This window comes from Rhinolophus sinicus, linkage group LG02 (genome assembly GCF_036562045.2).
Source record: "Rhinolophus sinicus isolate RSC01 linkage group LG02, ASM3656204v1, whole genome shotgun sequence".
NCBI classification, from domain to species: domain Eukaryota; kingdom Metazoa; phylum Chordata; class Mammalia; order Chiroptera; family Rhinolophidae; genus Rhinolophus; species Rhinolophus sinicus.
Window position 1 is genome coordinate 111,832,319 of NC_133752.1, and position 18,763 is coordinate 111,851,081.

Consider the following 18,763-nt stretch of genomic DNA (forward strand, 5'->3'; position numbering starts at 1 on the left):
AGGTGAAAGACCTGTACCCTGAAAGACACTGATGAAAGAAAGTGAGGAAACACAAATAAATGGGAAGATATTCCAAGCTCACGGATTAGAAGAATTAATATTGTTGAAATATCCATACTACCCTAAGCAATCTACACACTCAATGAAACTGCTATCAAACTTCCAGCACATTTTTCACAGAACTAGAGCAAATAACTCTAAAATTTATATGGAACCACAAAAGTTCACAAATAGGCAAAGCCACCTTGAAAAGGAAGAACAAAGCCAGAGGTTATCATGCTCCCTTATTTCAATCTATACTATAAAGCTGTGGTAATCTAAACATTATGGTACTGGTATAAAAAGAGACACAGATCAATGGAACAGAATAGAGAGCCCAGGAATTAACCCACACATATACTGGTCAATTAATAAATGACAAAGGAGCCAATAATATACAATGGGGAAAGGACAGTCTCTTCAATAAATGGTACTGGGAAAACCAGACAGCTACATACAAAGAACACAACTGGACCACTATCTTACACCACATACAAAAATTTAACGCAAATAGTATGAAAGACCTGAAACCATAAAAATCCTACTAGAAAAACGTAGGCTTAGATAAGCTCTTTGACATTAGTTTTAGCAATGGATATGACTCTAAAGGAAAGAGCAACAAAAGTAAAAATAAACAAGTGGAAGTACATCAAACTAAAATGCCTCTGCACAGAAAAGGAAAACATCAACAAAATGAAAGGCAAACTATTGAATGGGAGAGGATAATATTTGCAAATTCTATATTCAAGTGTTTAAATCCAACATACATAAAGAATATGTACAACTCAATAACAAAAAATAATCCAATTAAAATATGGGTAGAAGATCTAAACAGACCTTTCGCCATAGAAGACACACAGATGGTTAACAGGCATATGAAAAGATGCTCAATATCACTAATCATCAGGGAAATGCAAATCTAAACCACAATGAGGTATCACCTCATATCTGCCAAAAGTGCTATTATCAAAAAGACAAGAAATAGCAAGTATTGGAGAGGATGTAGAAAAAAAGGAACCCTTGTGTACACTGTTGGTGGGAAAGTAAACTGATGCAGCCACTATGGAAAACAGTATGAAGTCTTCTCAAAAAATTAAAAATGGTCCAGCAATCCCACTCTTCATATGTATCCAAGACAAATGAAATCACTTAGCTCAAAGAGGTAGCTGCACTCTCATGTCCACTGCAGCATTCCTTATTCACGACAACCAAGACATGGATGCAACCTAAGAGCCCACTGACAGATGAATGGATAAAGAAAACATATACATACATACACATATACATACATAATAAACACACACACACACACACACACACACACACACACACACACACAGAGAGAGAGAATAGAATGTCATTCAACCCTAAAGAAAGAAGAAAATCCTGCTATTTGTGACCTTGGGTAGACCATGTGGGCATTATGCTAGTGAAATAACTACATGTGATGATAGATGGTAACTAGACTTCTTATGGCAAACATTTTGCAATATATACAACTATCAAATCATTATGTTTTATGCCTGAAACTAATATAATAAATTATATCTCATTTAAAACAAATGTTATCACCACACACAAAAAACATAGTAGCTATGTAAGGTGACGGATGGGTTAATTAGCTTGATTACGGTAATCATTTCAATTGTATACATATGTCAAACATAATACTGTACACTTTGACTATATATGTTTTATCAATCACATCTCAATAAAGATGAGAAAAAAAGAGTCAAAATGTATAGTTTCAGGAAACCATTTAAAAAAATTTTAATATAAGTGATATGCTAAGAGGGGAGAGAAATGAAACCATATAAAATGCTCAATTAAAACAGATGGCAGAAAAGAGGTGAAAATAAGATGAACACACAAAACAAACAGAAATCTACAATAGCAATTTCCTTGAAGTAGGGCATTGTGGAAGCAGTATAATAGGAAAGCATCAATAATTAATTTAAATGAAAAGGAATAATTGTACAGAATGAATCAATGAAAAATATGGGGGAAAAAAAGCCATGGGTAGAAAAACACGTAATAAGGCAAACTAGGGGAAAGTCATCAACCTTCTCTACCCAAAGAAAACTATTTTTTCTCATGAACATAAATATAAAGCCTAAAATTTAAGAGACCATATAAATGACCAGCTATGAAAGCATCATGATAAAAAGATTAAAAATAAATAGAAAATGTGGGATTGTCATAAACAGGAAAGTTTGGAATGTTAATGAAACATTGCTCTTGATAGTTAACTGCTCAGTTTTATAATCCTAAATACATCTACTAGTTTTACTTTCAATTTTACTTTCAGGTATTAAATAGAAAATACCTCCACCTTTTTAATGAGGAAAATGAAAAACATTATCAAATCTGAATTAATTATAACTAGAATCCTTAATCTCAAAAAATGTCATTTCTTACTTATTCAAAAGTAACTAAGATATTGGATTTTCTTCCTTTCCTTAGCTTAAAAATATAATTTTACTTTTGGCATACTCTATAAGATGATTAATTATGAGGGTATCATGTTGAATACACCCCACACATGGAAAAAGAACAAAGTTGAAGTCTCAAGATGAGGCTATACCCATTTTTCATTAGTAATTGGATGCAGTTCCTGTCACTGCTCAAAAGTCTCAGTTGCAATCCTCAAAGAGCTGATAACTCAGAGGTAACAAATATAAAGATGCTTTGAAAACTACCAACTGCCATATAAATATTAGAGAGGCATAAATAAGAGAAATGAGCAGTAAATATCTGCATGATATCCTAATTATTTGCCAGGTCGGTCACCATCATTGTTAAATTATCTCCTTCTAGGAAGCCTGATGCCAATGGAAGAAAAATATCAGATAATTGAGATTTTACATTGTGGTCTTATATTTCATCCATAAGGACACTGCATATTTTGATCTTCCTCTGAATTGTCAATTTTCTAAGAGTCTGTGCATTCTCAGGAGTAAAATAAAATAGGGTAAGAATTCTAAGAGAATTAATCAAGGTATAAATGGTATTTTGAACTTTAGGGGATTATTACACCATTGGTAAGTTATTAGATCCAAACACTGTAGTTTTCTACTCTGTTCTTATTTAAAGCAAAGAAAGAACGTGGTAAATTTTTCTTTAACCTTTTTCAACTGGGATTCCATTTTCAGACATTCCTCCTTCTTCTGCTCTAAAGCAATCTCTAGTGTCTTTAGCCGTGAGTCCTTTTTCAGTCCTGAGGAAGCCAGGGAAGAAGCGTGTTCCTTCAGATCCAAGAGTGAAGCCTAAAAGCAACACACATAGAGAATAAATACTAACTATAAACAAAATGAAGATTTAAATTTATTTTCTTGGTGACTTGTAGTTTCTTTCCATTATCACATACTGACACATTTCCTTTTCAAGAACATGAAATATAAAACAATATTAACTTTAGCTTTCAAGTCCTAACTATAATAACATGAATTCCCAAGAAACACCAATTGAATAATTATTGAATGAGTTCTATCAATATATATTCATTCCCATAAAATAAATGGAAGTAGATTAGATCAAGCCTTGTGAATGTACGTAGTCAACCTCAGTAGTTATACGGACTTACATATAAAACATGTTCTTTTTTAGAAGAAAAATTCTACTAGGAACTTAAATTTCCATAAATCTTCTTAAAGACATTAGAAAGAAAATCCTGAGGATGTTCCTAAAGCTCATACATTATTATCTGATCACAAGGCATTAGGCATTTTTTCTATTTAAATCATATTAACAGGAGTCTCCAAACGCAGTTATCAAAGCAGCTTAAGTCACCTAAATGGTCAACATTTAAGATTTCTCTGCCAATGGTGAGATGCATTTTAAGAGGTGTTATAAACAAATTGTTCTCCCTTCACATATTTCTGTCATCTATCACCTTTCTTAACATAAGCACAATACTTCTCCAAATGTAACTGGGCTTCAGTTATTTTAGGATCTTAAAAAATGTCATTAACAAGTACGAAACCAACTCAGAACACACTGAAAGAGATGACTTAGGAAATAAATGATCCAATCTACTATGTCTCTGCAAAACTTCCTTAAATATACCTTAAGTTCTTCCCAAAAGGCCTACTATAAGAATATTTTTAAAAATCTCCTGTAAAATACTTTTTTATATGCACTATGCAAATCCCAACTATAACATATGCACATATCGCACTGACTAAACAAACCAAATAATTCTATTTTGGTGATCTTAACCTCTTTCTCTGAGAGGTCGCCTTGCAGTAGGCTGACTTTTTCTTTCAAGTCTTTAAGATCTTTTTTGTAGTTATCAATTTCTTCTTGCTTCTCTCGCTCATCTCGGTCCCGCTGTTCCTTTAAGCGTTCAATTGTTCGCTCCTGATGAGAGAGCAAATCGATATGTGAGAAAATTCCTTTCATACTTGTACCGTGGCTGTAACTGAACTGTAAGATGAAATTTCACACTTCTGTCCCCTATTCAAAAGACACTGATAAGTTGCTAACCACTTACTCTTTGAAGGATTCATCCTTCCTACTTATCTTGCTATAACAAAGATCTGGCTTTGTTATTCTGATTCCCCTGCATTTCTTTACACATTATCTCAACTAGTATTCTTTTGGAATAGTCCCATTTATTCAATTCCTAAGTAATGCAAAACTTTTATATATATACACACACTCTAAGGACGATAAGTTACAAGTATTTGTTTTTTATATAAATTTACATGTTGCCCAGAAGGTGATGGAAACAACTCACAATTCACACACAAAAAAAGGGAAGGTTGGAGAGATTATGCTATGTTGAGTTTAAAGCATGAAGAGAGTAAAGAAAAAAGAAACCATTAAAGCTTCTTTCTGTCAACAGACAGGAAGTTGGAAAGTTTAGCCATTTAAGTATATTTCTAGGTATTATTTTGAAATATATTCAAGGATCAAGCTTTGATCCCAGGCAGGCAGCCTGAAGCATTCTGTGTCCAAGAGGTTTAAGGAACAGTGACCCTCTTCCTTTAAAAAATCGAGTTGAAATGCCCCACTAAGATTCCTTAAACCTCCGTGCAAGACATTAAAAGTCGTTATGATGGGTCACATTTTATTTACTCAACCATTTTTTAAAAGCTCAGTTTGTTCATAAAGGCAAAATGAAGTAGCAAAGCCATGATTAGAAACACGGCAAGTATATTACATTAATAACTAAAACCCATAAATGGATTAGGTACCAAGGCAGCATAGTAAAGGAGAACTAATTACATCCTGCTTCCTCATGGTCAGAGTCTGATATCCCCAAATTCTAGCTGACCGTATACATAAAAGTAACTTTTCTTCTTCTTCACAAGATTGTAAATTGGGAACAAATGGCTAATTCTTTAAAAACTTCAGCCACTACCTCTAGTGTATAACTCATCTTGCCTAGCAACAAACGCTCCAATTGGCAATAATGAAGTGAGTTGCTCCCCCTTACACTATGCACATCAGCAACAGTACAAGGGAACACTCTTCTCGCTTTTGCCCAAAGGGTTTCTGTCTTCCATGACATAACTCACTACTAGAGGAAACAACAGATTAGTGAGAATGTGGAAAAAACGTGTCCCGAGCAGTCTGGACCCCTCACTCACTTTCTCGGCTAAGGCCTCCTCCAGAGTCGTCAGGGCAGTGTCCGTGTTGGTGGTGTCTGCCTGCAAGGACTTGACTCGCTCCTTCAAGCTGCTCATCTGCTTTTCCTTATCTCTAAGCTGCTCTTGGAGATTTTCAATCTGAGTGTGCATACACATTTAAGGGGCGAAAAGGAAATTAAAATAAATACAAATAGTCACAATAATTTTACATTGCAAACAGGTAGGTCAGGGTTGTCTGTGAGTGTGTGTCCTATAGAAATAATTTAACCCTAAAGGTTTCACTACATGCAAAACTTTAAGCCCAGAATTTATATCCTGAACAGAGAAAAGATGCATACATGGTTTTGGGTACACATACATATACATAAATTTCGAAAGAAATAAAGTAGATAGAGAGAAAAGACCCAACATACAGAGATGAAGATGGAGAGAGGAAAGCTACGAAAAATGGGATTGCTTCCCAAATGAATAGTATAAATGCTATTCCTTCAAAACAGATTCCAAAGAATCGAGGGAGTACAGAGAGTACATCAACTAGGCAGTAAGAAAAACAAGTCAGCTGTATACAGGAAAAACTGTTCTTAAATGCTAGTGTTAAGTTAGATTTTCATATCACCTTTTATCTAAACAGCAAGCTTTTTCAGTGGAATTTCTTACCTAGTTATTCATTCTTTCATACACATTTACATGTATTCATTTACTCAAAAAAGTATATACTACATTCTCTATTATATACCAGGCACTAGAGATACAAAGAAAAGTGAAGAGACCCATTTTTATTATGTTAGAAGATGGTAACAGAACTCCCCATTATGTAGCTGAAGCCAAGCTTTCGATGGGCTTGTGCGTCGTCCTAAGGAACACAAATGCTATTCTAGATAGATGGGAACCATTAGGAATTTTTAAGCAAAGAAATGGTTTGGTCAGTCCTGTATTTTATATAGATAATTCTGACAGCTGTGAAAAAGAAATTTAAGGAGACTTGCATAGAGACATGGAAAACAATTAAGAGGCTGTATCAATTCAGGTAAAAGATTTTGGAGACTAAACGAGCTAAGAAAGATGGAAAAGGGGATGGGTTTGAGAAACATTGTGGAAATAGCATGTTATCACTACTAGGAAGATTCAAGTACACACAATGAAAAATATTAAGCAAAAATAAGGAATTGTAGAAAGATATTCTTAACAAAGTAAAGGAAAATAAATAAGGCAATTATTTTAGAACTCACAAACTTCATCCATTCATTTAACAAATACTTGAGCTCTTGCTACCTGCCAGGCACTTTTCTATGTGTTGAGGCTATAGAAATAATCAAAACAGACAAAAATCCCTACCCTCAAAGAGCTTACATCCTAACATGGTAGACAAGGAACGAATTAATAAAATGAACATAGCATGTACCGTGTTTCCCCGAAAATAAAACCTAGCCAGACAATCAGCTCTAATGCGTCTTTTGGAGCAAAATTAATATAAGAGCCAGTCTTATTTTACTATACTATAAGACTGGGTCTTATATAATATATGATATGATATGATATAAGATATAACATAATACTAGGTCTTATATTAACTTTTGTTCCAAAAGACACATTAGAGCTTATTGCCTGGCTAGGTCTTATTTTCGGGGAAACACGGTAGGATAGCGGTAAGTTCCATGGAGAAAAAGGAAGCAGGAGAATATAATCACAGTCTTCTCTCGAGCTAATACTAGAACTCGCTGGTTTATTTTACATGGCTTTCAAAAAGCAACATAAACGTTATCTCCTTTGGGAAGACGTTCTTGCTTTTACCCCCATAAGATGACCATCGTTTGCATTCTATCACACTTATACACACATATATTTTATCTACATACACACACGCACTTACCTCCATTCTTTCATCTATCTATATACTTATCACACTTACCTCCACTCTTACATCTGTCTATACATTATAACACCAATCCCTAACCATCCTGCCCCTTCACCCCAGTTTCCTATTTTCATATCTGTCCTATATCAGGTTTGTAATATTGGTCAGTAAAGGAATAATATGTAAGCTTTGGCTTTTATAACTGTACTTAGGCACACGTAAACTCCTGCCAGGAAAGGAACTACAAGAGAACCCTAGATCCAACTTTCTGATAATGTCCTGCGTTACCAATTTAGATCTTTAAGGTCCAGCTTCATTACACAGAGGAAGAAGAAAAAAAGTCACTGTCTCGATAGTCAATGAGAATTCCAAAAGCAAAGCAAATAAGCAAAGCAAAAAGATTCAGCAAATTTAGAATAGGGTGCCATGAATACTACAAGGCTTGGATTTTCATTCTTTAACAAAAAAATAATCATGCAAGGGAACCACTGATAAGCCTGAAATGGCTCCAGTCTTCAACACCAACAACAGTCCAAAGCCTATTGTGAAAAAAAGACTATTACAGATGAAAAGCATTAGTTTTCCTTCAGTTTAATCAGACACTACTACTGGAATCTCATATGGACCAATATTTAGGTTGATCTCACAACCACTAAAGAGAATTTTGACTCTCAAAAATATACTAGATGTTTCATATACATACAGAATGCAACACTCTGGTATTTACATGTTGAACCAGCTGTACAAGTCAGCTGCTAACAATATAAACCTTACACAAAGAAATGATCATGCTGTTGATTAGAGTTTCTTATCAAGAAAAGGCAGTACAAGAATCATTATTTAACATGCAATTTCACAGAACCAAGTTTTATATACAAGAAAACAGAGATCTGTTTTATAAGCCCACCTACTATACAAACAGCTCTTAATATATATAAGGATAATACCCTTCTTTCTCTTCCATCATTAGCATCTAAGACAGAAATTAAGAAGTTAAACTGTTAACAATTCCACTTGGATAATTTATATGTACTCAAATTATTAAAGGGTTCCATTATTCTTTGCTGGCAAAAACATTTTCTGGTAATACTCGGGTGCAGAAGCAGCTAAACTAGGTAAAATCACCATTAACAAGTTCTCCCTAAGCTACTTTCTTCTTCAATTACCCAGCAGTCTTAAACAGATTGACTCTTGGGCTGGAGGGGAGGAAAAGGATGGCTATTCTTGGACTCCTGTTTCTTCTAAAGAGAAGGAATAAACACCCCATAGTGAAAGGAACTGACAAAATGCAGAAAGGACACCAAAATTGCCTACTTTGGGCAAGTTGCCATCAGTGAGAAAGATTTGAAACAAACAGATATATGCAAACTAGCTGCATAAGCATTAAACAAAAGAGTCTGTGTGTGATGTGTGGGAGGAGAGGTGTGTACAAAAACGCTTTCCTTTTTCTTTATCCAGCTTCATGGGAGATTAATAGTTGAGCCCTCCTGAGAGCTCCTGTTATATATCTTTACTTTGCTTGTGATTCAAAATTGTGCTTTTCTGATCAAGATCTCTGGGTTTATATGTGTCCCTAACCAGCTGGTATATGAATGTGACCATATTATTTTTGCCATTATTCTTTTCTTTTCCACTAATCTATTGTTGAGGTCGTAAAAGCTCTTCACCCTGACAGGCCCATATCATATCATTCCAGTATTTACTATGCAATATCTATAAAATTTACAGTGCAGATCTTATTCAATACTAAGTTCAGTTATTCACAGTATCTGAAATACATGATTTACAACAACCAAGAGAAAAACTGGATCGGTTATGCACATACTTGAATATTAACAATAAAGATGATTGCTTGGAATCATGTCAAGTGGAAAAATACTCCATTAAATATTCTCAGAATATGAAAAAAGAGGAAAAAACACCCCTCCATTTTGCAGGAACAGAAAACACAGAATCCCTAAAATCACAATATGACATCAATAACAACAAAAATAATAATGGTGCTGGTGAGAGGGAGGTAGTGGTGGTAGTCATGGGCCACTGACACTTAAAATGAGAGTAGTACGTACGTGGCAGGCACTGTTATAAGAACTTTACCGTGTTTCCCCGAAAATGAGCCCTAGCATGATTTTTCAGGATGACATCCCCTGAACATAAGCCCTAATGCGTCTTCTGGAGCAAACTTTAATATAAGATCCGGTCTCATTTTCGGGGAAACACAGTACATATAACAACTATGTAAGCATCACCACAAAACTATGAGATAATTACTGGGCAATCCAGCTCTACAATCCTACTCTTAATCACTGATACAAATAATGGTTTTGTGACAAAAAACAAAACAAAGAAACCATCACATAAAGGTGACTCAAGCATCTTTCTATAAACTATTCCTTATTATGAAGTAGCATTTATTAATAAACACAGTATGTTATCACTATGGTCACTTATATTAAAACGTTATCCCCTACAAAGAATGAAGGGTAGAGATACCAAACCACTGCAAATGCCAAAGGAGGGAAGATATATCCAAACACAATACACTAAAGCTGGTGGACAGAGCCAAAGACACTTGGTATCAGGATTCCATATCATGGTATTATTAAACTAGTCTGTTACCCCAGACTTTCCAGGGCGAGAAGTAAGCCAGTTTATTTACATACATTACGGAATAAGGGGCACTTGACAATGAAATAGCTAAAAAGCTTTTCTGCTTTTACTTAAATAACTTATTTTTAATAATATTGAAGATTAATGAAATGATTGTTGCAGAAAATTATATAATTTACAATTCTGTGGGCTTTTTTTCTATTTTATGCATACCCTGATATGGAAAGAAATCACTATGTACCTATCAGCACGCATTCAATTTCTGCACGAGTCAAGTTTTGTAGGAATCGAAGGAACTGGTGTTTATTCTATATATCTGTGTCCTTGATGATAACTAGGGAAGGGGAGGATCAACCAGGTTTATATATACAGTTTATAACCATAGAGAAGAACTAATAATGAAGAATTCAAAAAGGAAATATTTTTTAGAAAAAGAAGACATTTTCCTTAAAATGACCTCTCTTATCATAATATAGTTCTGCTAAATGGGTTGGAAATAGAAATAACATATTACATTACATTATATTACATTATATTAGGCCTTTCTTCTCCTCATACAGTTTTTATTTTACAAAGAGAGAGAAAAACCAATGAAACCAGAGGACTAATGGCGAAAGCATGTGACTTCATCACATCTGCATACCAGTTCCATACTGACACAGATTCCTTGACATCTTTTGTTTTGGTTTTTATCAGCACAGCCAGTTGTCAGAAACTATCATGTTTCAACGTGGGTGATTTATTCCCACCCAGTCCAGTGGAACTGATCACTCTGCCTCTGAGGCCCTGATCGCTGACAGAGGTAGAAGAGGATATAGGATATAGTTCTAAGGACAAGGAATCGCAAAACACTTCTTACAGTCACCTGATCAGCTACTTTAAATGCCATTTGAAGGGAAGAATTTTTGTTTGGTGATGCCTCTGGAGTTGTTCTCAGCATCCATCAGCATCAAATCCATCACGTGAAGCAAGTTACTCAGGCTCTGACTTTCACCTTCTTGGTTAGTAATACCTTTCAGTATCAGTGGAAGAAGTACAATCTGGATGAACCAACGGGCCATAATCAGCTGGCAATAATTAACAGAATCTAAAAAGGAAAAATTCACTAAGTCCCCTAATTTCTAGGCAATTTTTGTCTATTACTCTACATTCCATGGAAACGTACAAACAAGGCACAACTATAATTTACCAAAATGAGCAGGTTTTGCCCAGATTATTTACGCGTATATTGACCCCCAAATTTTACTTGTCTAATTATGTGTTTCCAACGATGAGAAGACAGAGGAGTAACAAAGTCATGAGAAACTGTAAGCAATGTTTTAATCTCGATTTAGATTGTTAAAAGCTTCCATGGCTACATTCTCAATTACTATTTATGTCTTTAATAAGCCCAGCAAAGATTTTGACTGGCAACCAGTTATTTCTTTAGTTGAGTTTCCCTCTCAATTGTGCTATTCTCTCATCGGGTAAATTATGGAGTGTATTATTATAATGAACAAACAGCTAGCTATGTCACATTGGGCAAGTTACTAGATCTTTCTAATTACCTATAAAACAAAATACAACTAATACTCAATTCTAAAATTCCTATGATAGGGAACATGAGAACATTTAAAAAGTAGTAAAGTTCAACAGACTATTACTATATTTCATGTTAAAAACTGTTAAAATTGAACTATACAGGAAGTGTAGGTATGACCTTTAGGAAAATACATTCAGAGTCCACTGGTCCAGGTAGATTTTATTAATTGCTGGGAGGGGAAGTAAGTTCCTTAACAGATCTGATCGTGGGACAGGTAATAAATCTGGGGACCTCATACATTAAAATAACAGGGTAATATGAAGCAAAAACTGGTGCGACCAAAGATCACTGCCAGTCAAAAACCTGCTTGGTAGACAATTATGAACTCTATTTAACCCATACCTTTATTTAACTCTTTATTGAACTCATTCTTTCCCGGATTCACCTGTATGGCCAAACAAATCAAACTGTCAGGGACTTGGGGGGTTTTCTGCAATGCCAAAGAAAGGCTGGGAGACAACAAATGAAACAAAGAAACCAAGACTTTCAAAACCTACTTGAAATATAAAGTCTGAAGAGACTATAATGGGATGCTTCATACATTTTAAGTCTAAATTCAAGTTCATCGAAGTTTTTATTTTAGCCAGGACTACTTTTATGGCCTGAAGTAAGCTAACTTGGACTAATATTCAACCCTAGGGTGACAAGGCTGAGTTTCCCAGGAAATGGATTTTACTGTGCAAAAATTTTAGAGGGTGCTCTTGGGATCAATACCTGTGCAAAGGGGCGGGGATGGGGGGGAGCAGGACTGTGCAGAGGGAAAAACTCAGTTGCCACGTGGTCCCAAAGAATTCAGACCACACCATGAGGAGCTCTGAATCTGATAGGACCTTTCAGAGCTGTCCCAGGTCAGGGCAACAGAGTCAAGCCCTTGGACCCTACAAAGACCAGTCCCTGGACGCCAACAGGAAGGGGTATGCTCTTGTGCAAGGTGATCATCACAGAGGCCAACAATGAAGGGCTGTGTCAATACCACTTCCAGCGTCGGAACACGTCCTTCAACCCTGAAGGGGGATCTGGGTCACTCATCACGGCATCTATCCGATCCAGCAACTATACCCTTTCTAGTAAAATTACAGTTAACATGAAATTGTAATTGCCTTCACTTTATGTTGTATTTGAACTATATGCATAATTTTATGGCTTTGTAAAACGTAGAGCGATCCCTGCATCCCAGCATGGCTGTTTCACAGATGGTGGGCATTCTAGACCAGGAGTTCATAGGTGGCCTTGAGGTGCTCTGTATGACATCCCAGTTCACCTAAATGAGTTACATGTACTTTTACATGGAGAGAGCCCATAGCTTTCATCAGATTGTCAAAAGAGTAGCAGAAGTTAAAAATCATTAATCAGGGGCATTCTTTTCAAATACCCAGAAGGTTGTTTAAAATAAACAGCCACTTCACTTAAAACTGCTTGCTTAGCTGCTTTATAAAAATACTGTGTTACCAAATTTTCTGCGTACAAAATAAGAGTTAGGCCTGGGTAGGATGCAGGGAGAACAGGTCCAAACTACAGTTCCTTACCAATATGCAGTGGAAGCCCAAGAATCTTACCAATTTAGTAAATTTTCCTCAGTAAATTTGGATGATTTTTCTAATCTGAAAAACTCCTCTAGGGGGAAAAAAAAGTGTTAGGAGAAAAAAGTAAGGAGGTCTGGCAATCACAGGAAGATAAAACAAAGGACAAAATATATGTCTGATGCTTGAAGCTATTTTCTGGCTAGGGCATACATATTGGTGTGGCAGAGAGAAGGAAAAACACAAAAAGCTACTTCATCAAAGTTTGATTTAACAACTTCTTCAAGTAGTTAATTATTTCAACTTCTCAACTAGAGTTGACAGGTACCTGGGCATCCACCCAAACAGCCATTCCCACTGGTGAGAATGCAATGCAAGTTAATTCATGTCAAATTAAAAGCAGAAGAAAATATTGACTGTGCTTCAAAACTTTGATCAAGCTTTTTTTTTTTTTTTTCAAATCTTTTGTCCCTTTCTAGATACTGATCTAGGTATTTATTACTCTGACAAGTTCCTGCTACAAGGTCTCCTGAGATACCACTAAGAACAACTTTTGTCACAATAGGGATCTGACCCTTCCCTACTGACTTGTTATTTAACATTTCTCAAGTTTGAAATGTGTGTTTAGTCAAAATAGAAGTCAGGACTGTCTGAACTAGAGCTTGCAAGACTCTGAGAATATTAATATGGCATACTATCAATAGAAAATTACACAGATAAACATAAATCCTCAAATTATTCACTAAGTTACGTAAAAGTCCAAAGAAATTATGTGAGAGTGAGGGTGAAAATTACTTCTAAGTTGTACCAACCATTACAATATAAGCCTTTGAATAGTTCTTATTTATTTATATTATACCTTAGCACTCAAAAATAAAGCATTTATCCAAAGGATATGTTCTCTCAGGTTCAGTCCTATTGCCTCCATGATAAGGTTGGTAGAACAACTTTCTACATTCACAAGGCTATTTAAAAACATACCCATCCTTATTCCAGGAATGCAAGGTTAGTTCAACATACAAAACTCAATCAATATAATGTACCATATTAATAGAATAAAGAACAAAAACCACACGCTCATCTCGATAGGTACAAAAAAAAGCACTGGATAAAACCCAACACCTTTTCATTATAAAAACACTCAATAAACTAGGAATAGAGGGAACATTCTCAATCTGGTAAAGGGTATCTAGTAAAAAACCTACAGCTAACATCATACTTACTGGTGAAAAATGAAAAACCTTTCCCCTTAGAGAAAGAACAAGGGTGTCTGCTCTGATCACTTCTATTCATCATTGTACTGGAAAATAAGGAAGGGCAATTAGGGTAGAAAAAAGAAATAAAAGGCAGCCATATTGGAAAGGAAAACATAACAACTATCTCTATCTGCAGATGTCATAATCTTATACATACTAGGAAAATACTAAAGAATACACTAAAACACTATGAGAGCTAATAAACAAATTCAGTAGAGTTGCAGAACACAAGATCAATATTCAAAAATCAGTTGTATATCTGTACACTAGAAATGAATAATCTAATAATCAAATGAGAACAATTCCACTTACAATAGCACCGAAACAAATAAAATATTTAAGAGTAAATTTTAAAAAGTGCAAGACTTATTAACTGAAAACTACAAAACATTGATGAAAGAAAGGTTCAAATGCCTTTTTAACAGAAATGAACACTGATCTCAAAATTCATATGGAATTACAAGGAACCCCCAAAAGCCAAAACAATCTTGAAAAGGAACAAAGGTAGAGGATTCAGTTTCCAATTTTAAAAACTACTACAAAGCTACAGTAATCAAGACAGTGTGGTATGGCACATGGATAGACATATAAACTGATAGAATAGAATTGAGATTTCAGAAATGAATACGTGTCTATGGCCAATTGATTTTCAGCAAATGTCCCAAGAGGATGGGGAAAGAAGAATTTTTTCAACAAATGGTGATGGGACAACTGAATATCCACATGCAAAATAATAAAGTCGGGACCCCTGTATTATACCATGTATAAAAATTAACTTGGAATGGATCAGAGACCTAAATGGAAAAACTAAAACTACAAAACTCATAGAAGAAAATGTAGGAAAAAATTTTCATGACCTTAAAATAGGTAATGTTTTCTTAGATATGACACCAAAAGAATATGCAATCAAGAAAAACATGGATAAAATGGACTCATCAAAATTTAAAACTTGTGTGCATCAAAGGATGCTGTCAAGAAAGTGAAGAGATAACCCATAGGATGGGAGAAATGTCTGCAAATCACAGATTTGATATGGTGGAGCCTCCAGAATATATAAAGATTTTGTATTTTCTTTAACTTCATTTTTTAAATTAAAGTTATTAGGATGACAACGGTTAGTAAAATTACATAGGTTTCAGGTGTATTCCACAATAAAAAGACAAATAACTCAATTTAAAAATGGGCAAAAGATTTGAATAGACATTTCTCCAAAGAAGAGCTGCAAATGGCCAATAAGTACATGAAAAGATGTTCAACATCATTAATCATGCAAATCAAAACTACAATAAGATACCAACACACACCCATTAGAATGGGTATTTTAAAAAGAAAAATAACAAGCGGTGGCATGAATGTAAAATTCTGCAGCCGCTTTAGAAAGTTTGGCAGGTCCTAACAGAGTTAAACATGAAGTTAAAATCAATTACATTCATAGATATATACCCAAGAGAAGATGTATTCATACAAAACCTTGTATATGGATGTTCATAGAATCATTATTCATTCATATCCAAAAAGTGGAAACAATCCAAATGTCCATTAACTTATGAATGGTAAAGAAAACATGGTATATTCATTACAATCGGATGTCATTCAGCCATAAAGAAGAATGAAATATTGATACTTGCTACAATACGAATGAATCCTGAAAACATTACATTAAAGAAGCCAAACACAAAAAGCACATACTGTATGATTACATTTATATGAAATGTCCAGAATAGGCAAATCCAGAGGCAAAAAGTAGGATAGTGGTTGCCAAAGGATAAGGGGTTGTGACGGCTAAGAGGTATGGGTTTCTTTTGGGGGTCATGAAAACGTTGTGGAATTGGATAGTGATGGTGGTCGCACAACCCTGTAAATATACCAAAAAACACAACTGAATTACACAGCTTAAAATGGTCAATTTTGTGGTATGTGAATTACATCTCAATTAGGAAAACAGAAAACATCCATCCAATTAACTCCCTAGCGCTCCCTTAAGCCAAAGTTCCATGATGTCAATGAAGTATGAAACGACCCTAAGCCTGGGATTAATCCTGCTCTATTCCCCAAGTAACAAACAATTCAGCCAAGTTTATCTGTTCTTGATGGACTTAAGAATCTTTTGCATTCAGTGTATCATCTGTGCACATATTCAATCTAGTATCTTCTAGATAGCAGTCTCTTCCATGATAGATCACTAACAAGCAAAAGTTTTCATCTAGACAGATGTGCTTGTCACCTAAGGTGAGTCTCCAAAATAAACAATGTAGCATTAATTCACCTTCCGCTGTCAGTACGCCCTTCCCATTCACCTTATTCCTCTGTACCCTTTTCCTGTAAATTATTTTCATATCCTGTAATAATTCCTGAATTGAGTAAGAGCATTTCAAACTGTTTAGAATTCCTTCTGGTTTGAGGTGACTTCTGTTGGGAGCAATGGATGATGGTAGAAACCCTATGAATAACAGATTAAAACACTGAGTTGAACAGGGAAATAGAAAAATTCCTCTTCATTGTGACTAATAAGGCTTCAACTTCATAAGACAACAGAAAAGAGAATAAGAGCTTTATCACTATACCACACACAAAAAAGTCTCATTTGTATTCTTAATTCTGTATCCAATGTTTTATTCAACTTGAGCAGATATTTTCCAAAAACGGCCACGAAATCTCCCACCTTACATGCTCTTCTGCAGTGTGGCTTTGCCACCCCTCCATTAACACGTTGCGTACGGCGGGGTTTAAATCGCTCATACCCCTCTGTTCCGGCAGGATTTTAAAAGAAACTACTTTAAAATGCACTCTTCTCTTTAAAGCGTAAATGCGTCTATGTCATTTATTATTTTTCTATAAATAATAGATTCTACAAATAAATTATTCTATAAATAATTATTCTACAAATAATTCAATAAAATATGCAAAGTAAAAAGAGTCAACAGTAAAAACGAGAATTCTCGTTATCCATCCTTAACGCATGGCTCAGAAAAAAACAAAGATTCTCGTGATCCGTACACAACGTGTTAAGAAAGAGAGACTAGGGCCGGCCCAGTGGCTCAGGAGGTTAGAGCTCTATGCTCCTAACTCCAAAGGCTGCCGGTTGGGCTCACAACCACAAGGTTGCCAGTTCAATTCCTCGAGTCCCGCAAGGGATGGTGGGCAGCACTCCCTACAACTAAGATTGAACACGGCACCTTGAGCTGAGCTGCCGCTGAGCTCCGGATGGCTCAGTCGGTTGGAGTGCGTCCTCTCAACCACAAGGTTGCCGGTTCGACTCCCGCAAGGGATGATGGGCTGTGCCCCCTGCAACTAGAAAACGGCAACTGGACCGGAGCTGAGCTGCGCCCTCCACAACTAAGACTGAAAGGACAACAACTTGAAGCTGAACGTGATTGAAAGGACAACTTGACTTGGAAAAAAGGCCTGGAAGTACACACTGTTCCCCAATAAAGTCCTGTTCCCCTTCCCCAATAGAAAAAAAAAAAGAGAGACTATTTCTTGACTGCCCTGCCCCGAATCACAGGAGGTCCTGTGACTATTATGACCAACAGAATACAACCAAAGGGACCCTGTGCCACTTCCAAGTCAATTCCTAGCATAGCCCTTAACTGGCCAGGCAACGTCTGCGCCTAACATCTATGACTGTGGAACTCGGGTGCCACATAGGAAGTGTGACTGCTCTCATCTCGGGGAATGTGCAGAAGCCCTGAGGCAAAAGATGCCCTGTGGCCATACAGCCAGAGGCCAAGGAGAACCTAGGCAGAATGTGTGCGAATGAAGAAGCCATCTTGGCAGATACCCTCAACTGTCACCAAACGCATCCAGGACAAACTACCCGAGAGAGCCCTTCCTGAAAGCCTGCCTCACAAATCAGTGAGCAAGACAAAATGCTTGTTTAAGCCCGAGGCTTTAGGGATGATTTATCAAGCAGCAATAGGTTTCTGTCCACCAATCTGTCATGCTACTGCTCTCGCTGCTTAAGTCACTTATATCTGAAGTTTACTGTTTCTAGATTATCTGAATGTAGAGGTGAGGGGTGTTGGGCATTGTTTTATTGTTTTTATTTTTTGGAGAGGAGTGTTCTGGAAATGGAAGGAATAGTGAGTGGGGACATATAAACAAAGATACAAGGTAAACAAAGATCTTCCCTTTCTTAGGGAATAATTCTTTAGTCATTATAAAACGTCATTGTGTAAGATCAGCTTCATTTAAAAAGAGTAACCTGTTAACAAATTGGAAGTTAAATTAGACTTTGCAAGTTCAACAATCTGCCACCTTAAGGTTTGCTTGAAAAAGAGAGGGTAAAAACGTTACATGAAGCAGAG

General features: G+C 35.9%; 1 protein-coding gene across 13 annotated transcripts in view; it reads right to left on the minus strand.

The window, feature by feature from the left end:
* The window catches only part of ERC1 (ELKS/RAB6-interacting/CAST family member 1), a 490,623-nt gene that overhangs the window by 301,785 nt on the left and 170,075 nt on the right, over nt 1-18,763 (minus strand). For all 13 annotated transcript variants that reach the window (XM_019711308.2, XM_019711306.2, XM_074325175.1 and 10 more), the window contains 3 exons: nt 5,634-5,771; nt 4,258-4,398; nt 3,165-3,305 (listed from right to left, as the gene is read on the minus strand). In XM_019711308.2, the coding sequence (XP_019566867.1) occupies nt 3,165-3,305; nt 4,258-4,398; nt 5,634-5,771 (420 nt within the window). The remainder of the gene's footprint in view (nt 1-3,164; nt 3,306-4,257; nt 4,399-5,633; nt 5,772-18,763) is intronic.